At 37.3% G+C, this 16,615-nt stretch overlaps 1 protein-coding gene across 1 annotated transcript in view; it reads right to left on the bottom strand.

The window, feature by feature from the left end:
* Positions 1 to 4,791: 4,791 nt before the first annotated feature.
* The window catches only part of DOK6 (docking protein 6), a 250,579-nt gene continuing 238,755 nt past the window's right edge, over positions 4,792 to 16,615 (bottom strand). The window contains exon 8 of the mRNA XM_054059033.1: positions 4,792 to 5,145. Coding sequence (XP_053915008.1) covers positions 5,006 to 5,145 — 140 coding nt within the window. The 3' untranslated portion in view covers positions 4,792 to 5,005. The remainder of the gene's footprint in view (positions 5,146 to 16,615) is intronic.

The following is a 16,615-nucleotide window of genomic DNA, read 5'->3' as shown; positions in this document are numbered from 1 at the left end:
CTAATACCCTTTTTACTGTAAAATCAAAACTAATGAACATTTATTTATTATATCAAGAACATACTCAGCATTGTCTATGGAGAGTAAGACTTTATATCTGCAGAATTATTATATATAGCCTTATACCATTGGACAGTTAAGTTATGCCACTGAGTGGCATTGCACATTCATTATCTTCTAGTTACAAAACAAAGGCAGGCACCCAATCTGTTATCTGTGGTGAAAAATGTAAGATTCTAATACATACACGTTGTGCAAACAGTTGGTTTGGAAAGAGTCAAAAGTATTTGGATGATGTATGGAAAATTGAAACCCCCCAATGCTGCTGGATCTGTTCTTGTAATCAAACAGCAGCTTTACACACTTTCTCCACAGTCCGCTCTATTCTGTGTGTGAATAAGAGCCACATGTGTTCCTTTGCAGCAGGTATAAAAGGAAGATAAAATACACTGCTATTAAACACTAAAAAATGAGATTCATAAAAAGAGATAAGTTGGAATACCTTCCTCCTTCAATTTTTTTTTAAGAAGAAATAGTTGCAAATAATGCTGTATTTCACGCTAAAAAGCACAGTCCCTCAAGAGACTTGTATTTTCTCAGTTTCTAGGTTACCAGATGAAAACAAGTAAATGTGGCTGGTGAGCTGAGTAGAGGTTTATGTGCTACAGGCTGGTGGTCTTCGTAAGTTCCTAATGACCAAATATCTCAAAAATCACCACTCCTCACAGTATTGACTATAGGACTAGAAAACTGAACAAACATGATGTCCACTCCTTTTCTGATAAATGCAATTCAGAGATCTGATTAGTGCTCTTTTTTTTTCTCTTTCCCATGAATGGGTGGGGGTCTTCACACACTGCCTGCACTTAGCAACTGCTAAATAAACGGATGCCCGAAGGCCACGACTTAAATTATTGATATAGAGAGCACTTTTAACAGACTTTCAATTTCATTCCCTCCTCCAGTAAAGTCTTAATAGCTTGGAACAAAGCTTGATTAGAAATTTATTTGTTGCTTCCCATCAGTATTTCTAATCACGTGCTGTGAAATGAAGTATTTTCCCAAAATGTCATGGTAGACTTTTGTCAAAACCAAAGAGAGGAGCTATAGTTGCTGTCTAACAAACATCTTTGGTTTGTCAATACATTTTCAAGCTTTATTTGCTAGCTTTAGGGAAAAAAACAAAACCCAACAACTCAAGAACAGAAGTTTGCATGGACTTCATACATGTGAGGAGCTGGAATCAGAGTCTACCACAGAAAGTGAAGTCTAAACATTTACTCAGTAAGACAGCAAATTCCACATTACAACATCTTCTTTTTCCTTTACATAGGCAGGCAAATTATTTTCAAAGGCATATACTCATAGGTGATTTAAACTATCAATAATAAAATGTAGCTGTTTGAAAAATGGGGCCACTCCAGTACCTTAGTGCCATTTAATGATTTATTACCAGTCTCCCTCAATTTATCTTTTTCTGCACCAAGTGACTTCAAAATCAAAAGTACCAGCATGCATCAATCTATAATATTCACAGTTAAGATATATGAGTAACTATATTTAGTAATGCTATATGTTATTTGTTCATACGGTGAATATATTAAGGGTAATTTCTAAAAAAATCAGTCCTGATTACAGTTATATATTCATAACACACCCTCAGAACCAAAATGAAAGTGATAGTATCTTATTATTCCTTCTCTTTTATAATGTACTAATGCCAAGTTCCATTTGTACCAGTTGCATCTGGTTACCACTGAAGACATTCTGTTGCCTTCCATCTCTTCACAGCCTGTTGCCTGAAAACAGAGAGCTCCTCTTGGGTCAGGAGTAAATATATTATCTGTGTGCCTTGCGCAGGAAGAAAGCCGAGACTTGAACGGGGACCCATGGGGGTTCCCAGGCCTATTTAAAGGCCCTTGCAGTCTCTAGGCAGGCAGCTCTATCATGTGTGCCAGAAGAGAGTTTTCCTTCTGGCGGAAACACTAGAAGCTGTACAAAATAGTGTCATTGAGGAATCACTCCACAGGCATATGCCAGAAATTAAAGTGATTCCCTGAAATCAGAATTTTCTGGCAAACTGTTGGCACAGTGCCTGTCTGGTTCTCATGGAGCTCTTCTGAGGAACATTTCTGGAAGCTATGTGAATACACAAATGCTGCAGTGATATCATCTGCTATTCTGGAGTGGCACTAATGGCAACAACCATTGTCTGTTGAATACCTTCGTGCTTCAGGTGCCCAGTTTTCTCAGACTGTGTTACACTATGCTGTAAAGTTGCATCCTTATTTTCAACTTCCAGTGTGGTTGTTTTTACTCTTCACAGTAAATAAGTTCCCCATAGGTCAGCTTTGCTTGTTGTTGATTTTGTGCATTTTTCTGCCTATTGCTACAACATGTGATGTGACAGATGTTATAAATGTATGAGTTGAGAGGATAGCTGCATTACGTAATGAAAAAAAATAGTCAAATTCCTATACAAGACCAATCCATGCCCCCCCTTTTTTTTTGTTTTGTTTGGACATAGCATCTACAGTTTCATTAACTAGACAATAGTCATGCGCTGCATAAGAAGGCAACATCATCTGTGACAGATAGCAAGTGTTCCCCAGAAAATGGAGAGAGGATGCAGTATAGACCTAATGCTTTTTATTTAAACACAGCTGAAATACTGACTTTAGGATTTAGACACGTTCTTAAAGTATGTGGGCACTGGAACTATATTTACAGCAGTTTTGATACTCTCCTGTTTCGCCCTTTCCCTACTTTTGGACTATGTAGAATATGTAAGTATTAAATGACTAGTATTCAAGTCACGGAGGAAAAACAATTACATAGACACAGCATAGAAATCTGCAGAACGTATTGCAAACTTAATCTAAGGATTTTTAAAGCAATTACATAATTTTAGGGCAAGTGAAAGAATCACAGTTGCATAGGAATAAAAATAACTAGCCAGTTCCTCAAAAGGTATATACCTGTCAAAAGCGGCATTGAACAGTGGAATTGCACCAGCAGAGTATCCGTCCCTTTCTATCACATTTTGCCTGTGACACTTGCAAACTGGAAATTTTCCCAAAGCAATATGTCAACTAGAATTTTTTTTCTGAAATAAAACTGTGAATGAAGCTTCCTTGATGGGTACAGCTCAGAGAGCACCATAGTTACAGCTCCCTGACAGCGTGGGAGAGCAGTTTTTCATTTTAACTCATCAAAACACTCTCTGCAGGGAGCCGTTCTATTCCTGAGTATGGCAGCACTGTGAGAAGGAAAAGAGGTAGTGAATGAGACCGGGAAAAAGAGGAAAAATAAATAAAGCTGATTGTGGTGGGGTAGAAGTGTTTCATTCAAGTGGATCACAAAGTTTTCTCATTCAGCAGCTGTTCACTGAGGTATAGAAAGCTGTAAGGTTTTTTAACCTGAAAAATGGTTGGAAAAGAGTTGGACATACTGTATCAGTAAATACTTAATCAAAAGCAGAAGTTTCTTCCATACTTTTTAATACGTACATACATACATATATATGCATATAAAAAACAACCCAACAGCATTTTTTTCAGTTAAATTATGGTACATAAAACTGATTGTTTCATTTCAAAAAAGTCTAAATGTCTCCTCCCTCCTCAACCTCTCCTGAGAAACAATTAATGAGATGAATCCCTCTGGTAATCATGGCAATTGTTTCACACTAGAAAGAGAACAAAAGGCTGCTCAGATCATAACAAGAGGGCAGATTTTTCTTCCCACAATTTCAAACATTTCAGGGCATCACAAGAAATACATAAATATTTGATGCCATTTACAAAGATCTAAATGTTCAGCATAGGTAAAATTTGTTCCCCACCTAAGGGTATGCCTTCCAACTTATTCCCTTATTACAGATTATAAACACAGTTACTACAGTTAATTTTTTAAAGATGTCTTCCAAAGACTGAAAACCTCCATTGAGATGTACTCATCCCTCTTTCCAAAATAAAATGATGCTTGACACGTGATCATACAAGATACAATATGCATCTAAAACAGAAATCTGAGAAGGAAACAGAGAAAATCAAAGTAATGCCGACCAGAAAGACAACACCAGAGCTCAGTTCTACCATATACGTCCCAGCTGTGGCACAGACAGGTGCCATCCGGGTATGAGGACTGCTTTTATTTGTCTGAAGAACAGTTTTCCTGCTCTTTAAAGTTAGGCTTGCAGGCATGGTTACCTAAATAATTTGCAAAGAAGAGGACTTCACAGCAGCTTTGAGGATGAGACTGTGGTACTGATATGGATGTTCACAGCTCCCAGGAGTGTCATTAGAATTATGCACCTATTAGTAAGGGATGAATTTGTGTCCTGGGAATTTAAGTTTAGAGCCATACCAGGCAATAACCTTACCTTAATGCATGAAACTCTATTCCCTGCAAACCATATTAGCCTGCTACTCCAGTATCTGTTGGCATCTGGCTCAAAAAACATCTGTCACTCTAGGGTAATGAGTGAACTCACTTGGATCTGAAGACGACCATTGCAGCACTGACACTGTGTCTCGAATTGGTGATATTTCGGTGACTCCAGCAGAGATCAGTGGGCTGCAGCAAGGACGTAAATATGCCATGAGTGAAGACAGGCTGGCCTGCTGGTGGAGGCGGGTAGGAAGGCCCCAATGTTGAATGTGCCATCGTAACGAAGCCCCAGAATGGGCTTTCTCCGGTCATGCAGAAACCTTCACGCTAACACAGTCTTTCTCACAACACGAACGTGTCCCTTTCCCTCCCACCCCCACCCCCCTCCTTCCTGAACGTATTGACAAAAGGAACAGCAAAATAAATAAATAAAGACTTAGCCTCTGCTTTGGGGAAGCCACCTCTCCAGGTTTCCGCATTGGCGGTGACCCGGCTGGAGCTGGTAGGCATCACTTTTCACGGCAAATGGTGGATGCAGAGGGGACTGGTGCCTCCCTGGCCCGGGTGGCAGGCTTCAGGCTCGACTGTCTTTCTCGGTCGGCCGCCCCAGCTGTCATTGCACCAAGCCTGAGCCGTAGCTGAAGGCATAGCTGCTGGCCAGAGAGAGGGACTGCTGGTGCTCTTCGCCCTGCTCTGACGGGTAGCTTGGAAATGTCTGCGCCCGAGACACCTTCACTGAGCCGAGGCTGTGACCTGTGGGAGAAGGACATTAAGATGTAACTTGGCTTTTAATTCGCTTGAAGATTTTCATTGCGGACATGGACTCAGATGGACTGATTTTGTATTGCTTTGTGACACCAGGGTGATGACAGTGTTAGCATAGAGACAAACACATAACCATTCCAGGAAGGTTATATGTGGTGCTTTATTTCGAGGCCCCGGGAACCAGGGGTATTCAAACCCAAATCAGGTTCCAAGACGATCCTGGCACGTCCGCAATTTAACCCTTAAGTGTTTCACAATCTAATGTATATTCAACAGATTACATCATTTCTTCATGCACATGTATTTGAGGCTTGTCTCATCATTTGTGTGGACACCAGCATTTCTTTATCTTCACTTGACTGCCCTTGGTATGCTTCTGGCCTTCACAAATGTAGATTGTGTTCAGATAAGGTTGTTAGTAAAAGCATAGGCTCTGCTCAGATAAGGTTGTTAGTACATTCTTTCTAAGCACTCCCTAATATCATACTTGTGAAGGTTATATGTGGTTTGTGAGAAAACCGTCACTGTCTACAGGGACAGACGCAAAGTCTGCACAAACTTAACTATAAAGATCAACAAAATTAAAAGCTAAACACAATATATATCAAATGCTAAATACAATATACATAACTTATAATTCTAATCTTATTTTAATTGAGCCCTAATTCTTCAGCTAAATTAAAGTTTTTCCAACAACAGGAGAGCAAATGTGTCACATTGTGCCTTGGTGCGTCTGCAGAGGAGAGTTTTGCACATACCTGAGGCGGGGATGGGAGACAGATGCCCAGTAGAGGCAGAAGGTTCCAGAGTCAACTCAGACACTATTTAGGGTCATTTTTTTTTTCAAATTACAGAATATCATATCTATAGATTTCCTGCCCTATAAATCTCAGCTGTATTTGTTACAGCTGATGAAGAACTAATGCGTTTCTCATCTACCTCAAGCATTGCTGAGTTGGTGGAAGTAATGCCAGTGGTTTCAAAGGGATTCGTCACACAAACACCACTTTATGCACTTACTGTCTTTCAAATAGGATGCCAGTTTGTTAGGTAAACACAGTATGATTGTAATTTCAAAATGAGTTGGAGGTGGGATACAGCCAAGAACACTGGTTGAGAAGAGGATGTACGAGATCATTCCTCAGACAGGCACGTGAATATCGAGGTTATATATAATCACAGAATCATAGAATGTCCTAAGCTGGAAGGTACCCCGAGTATTATTGAGTCCAACTCCTGTCCCTGGACAGGACAACTCCAAAATTCATACAATGTGTCTGAGGGCATTGTCTAAAGGCTTCTTGAATACTATGACTAATTCCCTGGGAAGCATGTTCCAGTGCTCTTCCACCCTCTGAGTGAAGAACCTTTTCGTAATATCCAACCTACATCGCTTCTGGCATGTCTTCTTGCCATTCCCTTGGGTCCCACCATTGGTCACCAGAGAGATGAGATCAGCACCTCAGATGGTCTCAAACCTGATCTTCTCCTACAGTTGGCAGTTCTTCATTTTCCCAGTCCTTGTCCTTACCTTCTGCAACTTGGGAAGTGCAGCTAGAGCACCTTCTGATGAAGACTGAGGAAAAAACCAGTAATTTTCCTCCATTCTCTTTATGTAATTTATACAAAAAATGTAAACCACAGAAACAGTCCCTGTGACAATGAGCAGGAGTAAAGACAGTGGCCAACCAAGGGAGTTCCATAAATTCAGGCCTATTTGTATCATGTGCTGTATCTCATTTAATTAATTTTGAATTCACTTCTGTACAATAGTGCAGCTTTAATACAATGATAAAGAGTGCCCCTACTAAACTAATGTCTAGCCAAAGTATCAAGGCAGCCTCTTACAATACAGAAGATTAATTTGAACCTATTAATTTTAAAAAGGAAATTAAATTCAGGTCTTCCATTTCCTGGATGTGTGCTTCAGCTGCGAGAACATCCCTTTCTTTAAAAGAAAATTTGTAGCTGCTAAATCTCACAACAGGACCAATTTTAGCCATCCTGTAACCAAAGCTGTTAATGACGATAAATGACTTCTTCCCTGACTGGTAGGACATAGTAGTCAGAGAGATAGAGAGAGTCTCAGATCCAGAAGATTAAAAGACACAGTCAAATAGAGCCAAAAGATCTAAGACACCTGGTCACAGCTCAGTCTGAAGACTATGACATCAATCTATGAAAATACTAAGAAAATTTGTTTTCCCCCCTGTCATTCCAGCTACTGGGAACTACAAGGGAATAAATTAGAAGTGGCAGGAAATAAATAACTCTCTCCGAACCTGGTGTGAGGAGCAAAACTTTGGGTTCTTTGATCATGGGTTGACAGGGAAATCATCCAGCTTGCTATACAAGGATAGGGTACACCTTACCCCAAGGGCCAAAATGATACTCACCAAGAAGACAGCAGGGCTCATTAACAGAGCTTTAAACTAGATGTGAAGGTGCAGGGCGACATAACCAGGCTTGACAGAAAGAAAGCCTGGGAATGGCACTCCAGTGTCTGAGGAATGGTGTGTTGGCAAGGACCCTTGGTCTGCCACCTCACAGGAAGTGAGGAATAACACTTTAAATGGCTCCACGGAAGGGTTAGGTAGATCAGTGAGTAGTTGCTTAGAAAGTAAGACTATTCCTCTTAGGAAATTAGTAGGATCAACAGCCTAGCTGAAGTATCTACACCAATGCAGGCAGCATGGGCAATAAAGAAGAGTAACTAGAAAGTACTGTAACGCAGGAGGACTATGATATGATTGCCATCACAGAAACGTGGTGGGATGACTCACATAACTAGAGTGCTGCCATGGCTCGCTACAGATTCTTCAGGTGAGACAGGTAAGGAAAGAGAGGCGTGGGGTAGCCCTCTATGTTAGAGAGAGATTTAACAGTCTCAAACTCATTGATGGTGATGATAGGATTGAATGTCTATAGGTGAAAATGAGAGGTTCACCTAATAAGGCGGATATCATGGTGGGAGTCTGCTATAGACCACCCAGCCAGGGTGAGGAGGCTGACAAGTTGTTCTACAAGCAACTCGGAGAAGTCTCATGATCGCTAGCCCTTGTTCTTGTGGGAGACTTCAACTTACGAGATGTATGCTAGAAGCATATTAGAGGAGAGGAAACAGTATAGGAGGTTTTTGGAGTGTGTGGAAGACAAATTCCTAACACAACTGGTGAGTAAGCTGACTAGGGCCAGTGCCCCGCTGGACCTGCTGTTTGTTAGCAGAGAACAACTTGTGGGAAATGTGACAATTGGAGGACACCTGGGGCATAGAGATCACAAGATGACAGGGTTCTCAGTTCTAGGAGAAGTAAGGGGAGGGTGTCAGTAGAACTGTCATCTTGGACTACTGTAGGGCAGATTTTTGACTGTTCAGAAGACTGGTTAATAATGTTCCATGGGAGACAGTCCTTAAGGGCAAAGGAGCCCAAGAGGGCTGGATTCTCTTTAAGAAAGAATTCCTGATGGCACAAGAGCAAGCTGTCCCCGAATACCAGAAAATGAGCTGGCATGGAAGAAAACCAGCCTGGCTGAGTAAAGAGCTCTGGATGGAAATCAGCAAAAAGAGGAAAATATATGAGTTTGGAGGAAGGGGAGGCATCTCAGGAGGACTACAGAGATGAAGTGAGATCATATAGAGATAAATTCAGAAGGGCTAAAGACCAATTACAACTTAGATTGGCCCATTCTATGAAAGATATTAAAAAATCCCTCTACAAATAGATTAATAGCGAAAGGAGGCCCAAGGAGATTCTCCATCCTTTACTGGATGCAGGAGGAACAATTGTGACAAAGGATAACTATAAGGCTGAGACACTTAAAACCTTCTTTGCGTCAGTCTTTAATAGGAAGGTAAGATGTTCCCTGGGTACTCAACTAGGTTGGGTCTTTGCCAACCTAGTGATTCTATGATACCATGATTCCTACTAAATATTATTTTAATACTTGTACAGCTGATCAGCCTTATGGAGTCTTAGGTACTGCAACTTATCTGCAGTTACTCTTTATGTCTGCAGTAAGGATTTTGAAACTAAAGATTTTGCAGTAAAGAATTTAAGTTCCACAGCTTTCTAAGCTTCCTGCAGCAGTAGTATTTTCTGTGTCATATTCGGGCCTTAAAAGTTTAAGAGAGAAGAATAATGCTGTTTGTGGGTTTTTCAAGAGTACTAAACTCTGCTTTACAGATCATCTGAAGTCAACATAAGTGGAATTTGATTAACACACAATTTGTGACTTGAAGAACCCAGTACTGGGAGAGGTTTTTTTCCTGTGTCTTAAATATGAAATGTTTGGGGTTTTTTTTCTGTTCTAGGACAGGACCTTGGAAAGGTATTATTAAGTCTACTTCATCCTTTTCTTTCAATTCACTCTCAGGATCATAGAATGCAATGAAGCTGCAGTCCAAAGCAATTAGGTATGAATGATTCATCAATATAATTTAGTGTAACCTGGCAAATTACAAGAAAATTAGCTTTTTCCTCATCTTAATTACGTTGGAAGAAGAGGCAGTACACACAAGGATCTTATTTCATGACATAGCGCTTATTTATAACAATTCTTTAGAGGAAAAAACCAATGGTTTCCTAGTAACAGCAATGACTGGTATACATATAAGTAGATTGATCTCAACTTCTTAGAGAAAACTTGCAATATTCAGCTAAATGAAAAGAAAAAAAAAGAAGAAAACAGAAAAGATCCAGGGATAAGCTTTAAGAGTTCCCTCACTACTGCTTCTTGGGTGATGTTTCTCACTGCTTTGGATTCAGAATTCAAATTCCTAACCAGAAGGCAGCTGCCAAACATTTTTCTGTTCTAAATGAGAACATAGGTCATATTTTTCTTTTCCAACACAAGAATTCAAGACTCTTTCATCTGATATTCTTTGGTTAGAGAACTCATCTATGATGCACAAGTCCTGTGTTAAAATTCTCCTCTGCCTGTGGATAAGGTTCAAAGTTACTTTCTGTAATGTAAAAATCAACCAAAAATGTTCACTTTCTCCTGTCTGACCACACTCGAGCAACACGTGACCAAATGCAGGCAAAAGCTGTTGATACCAGACTGCTCACTTCTGTGATGCAGGATCAGTTTTGAAACCCTGTGACTAAGCTTTTCTAATACAAGATCTAATATAAGCGTATATTTTTGCAGTACAATGATTAAAAATTAATAGAAACAGAGACTCCTGTGTTTCAGCTTCTGCTGCAGGCCTTTAAAGTACCTCATATTAGATAGAGATTAGGTGAAATAAAAAAGCATTTTTTTGCAGCTGCACAGCAGGCTTTTATCTCAGATTTCTTAATCTCTGAAAGGATGACTTAAAAAAAATAATGTTTTTCTAATGCAGTTTTACTTTTCTAGGTAATAATAATAAAATTTATTTTGGAAAATAAAATGTGGCATTTCCATTCCCGAGATTATGAGCACAAAACTGAAGTCATTAAATTAAAGCCAATTGGATAACTTTATTAGTATTATGTTTTGTGTATTTGTACTTGGGAGTGCTCTGAGACTTCATGAGGACAAGAACACTGTAATTGCTATAGATGTTTCTATAAATGTTATAGAAAAATACAGTTGTTCAAAATACACTTCTATGAATCAATTAGCACAAACTAAGACAAAATAAAATGAATCACTTGTTGCATTGCAAAGCAATCTTTTCCTTTTAGAAATATTAATTGGAAAATCCTGTTGTTTACAATAAACAGAAGCATCTGGAAAACAGCTAAACAGAGACAATAAAGTTTTCTCAACAAAGGACATTGCAAGGAGGTGGAAAAAACCTGATTAGCTAATGTGCTTCAGAATGAAATCGTAGTAAGGTTTTAGTTGTATGTTGTTTCTTCACAGAAGTCCCACTGGACAACAAATGCAACCCTTCAGCCAGAAAAAGTTCACAAAACTAGTACCAGGCTTTAATCTAGATATATGTTCTCCAAGGACCTTCACAATAACAGTGAAAGCTCCTATTTACAATGGAGGAGGCCTGCAGATTGTACTGAGGTTGTGGTTTTGACAGGAAAGAGTGTCTCGATATGTTTTAATTTGTAATATTCTTTCTTCGTAGCAGTTTTGTTAAGGCACGGGACAAAATGAGAAAGGCACTATAGCTATGCACTGAAAAGCTCACTAGGGAAAATGAAAACACTGCAAGAAACTAAATTATTATGACTGCTTATTTCAGATGGAAGCCTTTATCTTCTAAGAGTTTTTGTTGCAAAGAAAGAGACACCACATTTTATTCTGGATAAAGGAAATTTTCCTCAAAAGAAAAAAAACCCTATTACAATCTCAAATCAGTTAAGTGGCTATTATTGCACCAAAAATGATACTTTCATTTAAGGCAGAAAATAAATGATTGCTTTTATCCTATTTATAAACTGATACTGGTTAAAATTCTGCCAGCTCTCTGTACTGAATATACAGTCTCTTCTATTGAGCTATTGATGACAAACCAGCTTTTCCTTTTCTGCTGCTAGGTGATTGGAATAACTAAAGCAAAGTTTCATAGCAGGATAAACGGCTACAAAGCAAAACACTTATTTCACAGTAACAACGCATTTGGTTTGGAAAGGCATTAATTGATACAGAAATTATCCTGTCACTCACAAAAAGATGCGATGGAAGGGAGCAGTTGGAAACTGAAAACCAGCGTAAACTGCATTACAGCATATTGATTTCCATATACGTATTGAAAATGAAACTGTGGGTCTTTTCAGTTCCAAAGAAAGAAATACAAATTTTCCCTTGAGTTTAACTATAGTTGGAATTAAAACTCCAGGAAACACAGCTGGGGTCCAACTTCTATATTTTCTAAAATCTAAAATTGGATTTCATTTCATTAAATATTTATCTTTCTGAAGGGAAAATGAATATCAGGAAACATAATATTTGAATCAGATTTTTAGAAAATGGTCTAATTTATTTCTTAGAAAGATTTTTGTATAAAAATAATTGAAATTTACTAAAAAATATATAGGAAATATATTAACAATAAATGTAAAAAACAGCCCTTCTAACATTTTAAAATATTTCATTTTTTATTCCTAAAGAAATAACATTTTAGTTTCTTTAGAAACTGAAATGAAATGAATAATTTTTTGTGCCAGCATCAAGGTAATGAAACCTCTGAGTAGAATATAATTGTTACAGAACCTTAACACTTTCCAGAACTGTAAGAGTATTATTTAATAAAATTTTTTGGCATCACTATCAATTCAGCCTCTAGAAAAGAAGAAATTTTACATACACATACAGAAAATATTGCAGGATAGGCAATTTAAAAGTAGTAAATTTACAATATGTCAATTTTTTGAGTCTTAGGGAAAAGCTTTTTAGTATTTCACTTTTGGCATAAGAATGCTGGAGTTTTGTGAAAAGTACATTTACATGTCAATATTTTGAAACAAAGAAAATGCTTTTCCTTAGGGCTTTGCAATAGTGATAATTGTTTCAATACCCACAAGTAATGTGAATTGCTTGTAAACATTATGCATAGAAAAAAAACAATGTTATTTCATCTGCATCGCTACCTAAAATGGCAAGTATTTAAAAGCAGTGTCTTGAGTCACATAACTAAAACTAATTTATTGATGAAAGATCAAGTTGGTTTAATTGAGATTGTATGTTTCCAGATAGTGCTTTTAAATACATGCTTTCCTACTGCATATAAACTGTATATTGCCTACTTAAGCTATCACAAGCTGATGTAGTACCTGCAGCAGAAATATCAGAACATCAACCACACTTTTCTCAAGGATGAAAAGGTTTACCTTGCCCTCTAATTTTAATTGATTATTTTGTTGATTGAAGTTTTTTTTTCCAGTAATGCATCTTTTTAATCCATATTGCCAGGTTTCTATGCCTCTGTGTATTTATACAGCTAGGAGACATTTATAATCACTTGCTCCCTAAAATCTCCACCTAGGAGGTTGAAAAGTTTCTTGCACACATCTGACATTATGCAATAGTCTTTCTCCTTTCTGCCTCCATTTCTGAAGCCAAAATATGACACATATATGGGAAAAATAGTTTATTTTGCATATAACATCTCTTTGACTTAATCTCTTCTATTTGTAATATTAATAAATGTATGTCTGCATATCTGAACTACAGAGAGATTAAATAAAGGAAAATATCTGAATGGAGTGGCAATTTTTTTAAATCCTGCACTCTGAGCCAACACTCAGGCAAAGACGGTAAGCTTGTACTTAGCTTTCTTAAGCTGTCTTCTCTATACATACTGAAGTGGTCCTTACAGAGATTAATTTATTTTATCCTTGCAGCTTTTTACACTTGTGCTAATGTTGCAATATCAAACCAGCCTCGCTTCTCCCTCCGTAATGAGTCCAGCTCCTTGACGATGCCAATACTGCTGAAGGAGGCATAATCACGTTCTCAATTAATACAAAATTAGGCTAACGCCTGACTTTGCCTCAAAACAAATAGATTTTTCCAGATGAAAACTCTCTGAAAGAAAGATGTCCAAGTTTGGTTTCACAGATTCGTCACAAATGACATTTTTTGCTGAGATACTTTAAAATTTTCAGTTTAGTGATTTTATAGTATTTATCAGAGACCCCTGATTCACACTATCTATATATTGAGCAGGCAGCGGGGATGAATCAATTCTAGAGCCATCTTCCACTCCAAACTATTATGTGATATGATGCAATACTTTATTTTTAGTCATTTCTCTTCATAAGAGAAAACAAACTACCCTTTTTCAAATCTGTTAAAGAAAACATTCATGGCACATTATATTAGGAGAGTTGTGGTTTACTCAATGTCATTAAACAAATAATACATTTTGTGTGTGTTGGAGAAGTGATTATGGTCAAAGATTTTGTTTCATATTGAAAGATCCAGGCATTGTGACCTTGAAGAAATGCTTTTGAGAAGAAATATGTGCAGTTTAGCACTGAAATGTGTCAATATGATCACCAAGTTTTTAAAGACTCTACATATAATCTAGAATGAGTGCCCTAACAAAGCTACCTGAAAGGGCTGAGTACTTTGTACAAAAAGTATAGGCTTGCATCCCTGACCTAATCTATCCTTTCAACCACAGATTCAGTCAAACATAAACTAATATAAAACATTTCCACATAACTTGTAAAACTGAGCTTTATTATAATAATAACTCTGTTCCTGAACTTTACACCTGTCCAAAGTAAAGTAAAATTATTTCAGATGTAAACAAAACCCAAGCATTTTAATACAAAATACAGGCAATATTTTTCCTATTCAAACTCAACACTTAAAAATCTTTTAAAACAGAAACTTAACTAAACTGAAACATGTCATGTTAGTAATGCTAAGTAAAAGAAAAAGAAAATAGTAGAGGAGAAATTTCTGCAAGTGACAATTTCTTTCACTTCAAAGAACATTTGAATTGGAGGAGAATGCTGACAAATGATAAGACGAAGGCAAAATGCAAGAAGTAAGAAGAAAACATTGCTCTGATCCTAAGTGTATATGGGAAAGGCTAATGCAAGGGGGGAGAGAAAGCAGCTAAGAAAATCTCCAGTAAGAATATTATTTTAATCTTGACAGCACTTTGCCGTATTGGGACATAAACCAACAAAAGAAAACACTCAGAAAAATTACACTGCTCCTGGAATAACTGAAAAGTGGGAAGAACACAAAGGCAGTGAAAAAAGAAACAAATAGGAAAGAAGGATAAAATTGTGTGGATTCAGTAACTGAGTGGATCAAGAAGTGATATTTTGCTGTATTTAAGTAGATAAAGTTGCACACTTTGCTGTCTTCTTTTGCTTCTGATTCCTTTGTAGTGCAGTAAGTCGTCATGAGAGTCAACTGATTGTTGATCTCTGTGCATAAATAGATTTCCGGTATAATTTTCTTTTACATCCTCTAAAATTACATCTACCAGAATAATGTAAAATAGGTAGCTATGTATGCAGTGTTATCATCTTGGTTTACCAATTTATTAGCTCACTATTTACTTTTCCCTTCCTCAGAATATTCTTGTTATATTTTTATCAGAGCCAAACTAAACAACCAGTCAAAAAACAGATCTTATCAGATACCTTGTTAAAGAAAAAAAAATCACCCCTTAAATCTGTTACTGATTTAGCATGAAATATCTTCCTAAAAAATGCAATGCAAAAATGCAAATTTATACATTACATATCTCTTTGATGATACGGAATATCTCACTGTTACATATCTATTGCATTTCAATTCATGTCGACATTTCCCCTTGGATACACTATTCCACAAAACACTATGCGGGCCTCATGCAATTCCACTGATACTACAGAGGTGATGTGAAAGTGGATTTTTAATTTCATATTAGAGTATCTAAAGTGAAATGAAGAAAAAAACTATTTACACTGACAAAAAATTTATAAAGTGGAGATAGTGTACTCCCTTTGAAAATGCTATACTACTGCAGGCTGATTTATCAGTACTGTTCAGTCTTGTTGCTGTTATAATTCTGCTGATCTCTAATATGGCAAGTATTTCCTGACCAGGTAGTATTTTCATTACAAAAGCTCCTTTCACAAGGATTCATAACCAGCCTATAGAAAATTTGCCATAAAATGAAGCCCAGCACGAGAGTTCGGAAGCCAGAGAGTAAATTTGGTCTGAGAGGATGGAGGGAAAATGATTTTCACCACGTTGTTGTGTAAGTAAATTACAGCTTTGATTGGGAAAAAAAATTAAGAGAAAAAAAATTGACAGGCAGTATAGTTTACATTTCTTGACATAGGAAAAGAAGAGGAAAAAGGATTTACGCCCTCGGAAATGGATGCCTATTCTACAAATATTAATTTTAGAAGACAATATTATTATGTGAGTATAATATAAGAACTAAACACATGTAAGTCTAAGACATTCGGGGTAAGTGTGTTTCTTTTGGCACTCCCAGCCAGTTTTCTTGCTCACCTGAGAAGCCAGGGAAATAGGGAGATTAATGGCAACAAACCCAACCATTATGAGAAGAAAAAAAACAAGCCAGAAGAACTAAAATGCAAACCAAAACTGAAAACTTGTTTTATGCCTGCTTGGCTTTCACTGTGGAGTCAGTCAGATGTACTCCATTTTAGAAATATAGAGATGCTTTGATACTTTTCCACTAAAATAACAAAGACAATCCGCTGAATGCTATGCAGTCATTAAACATGTTTGTAAATTAAAGCTGTTTCTTAGACTAAATGCATCACTGGTGCAACCCCCCTAGAAGCATGATGATAGCTAATTGTAAAGTTAGAAAAGTATCACAAAATATATCCTTTCCTTTCATGGTAGAATTATAGAAAAAGTGTATTTAAAAACTCTCCCTCTTCCTCCTATCATCTTTGCAGCAAAAGCTCATATTATATATTTCTGGTAGTAGAAGATCAGCAGAGTGTTTTGAAAAGGAGCAGTAAACCAAATAAAGCTTATATACACAAGAGAGAATCTTTCAGTTTAAATGATAGTGTGA

Source organism: Cuculus canorus, chromosome 2 (assembly GCF_017976375.1).
Source record: "Cuculus canorus isolate bCucCan1 chromosome 2, bCucCan1.pri, whole genome shotgun sequence".
Classification (NCBI taxonomy): domain Eukaryota; kingdom Metazoa; phylum Chordata; class Aves; order Cuculiformes; family Cuculidae; genus Cuculus; species Cuculus canorus.
This window is presented reverse-complemented; position numbering and strand designations above follow the sequence as displayed.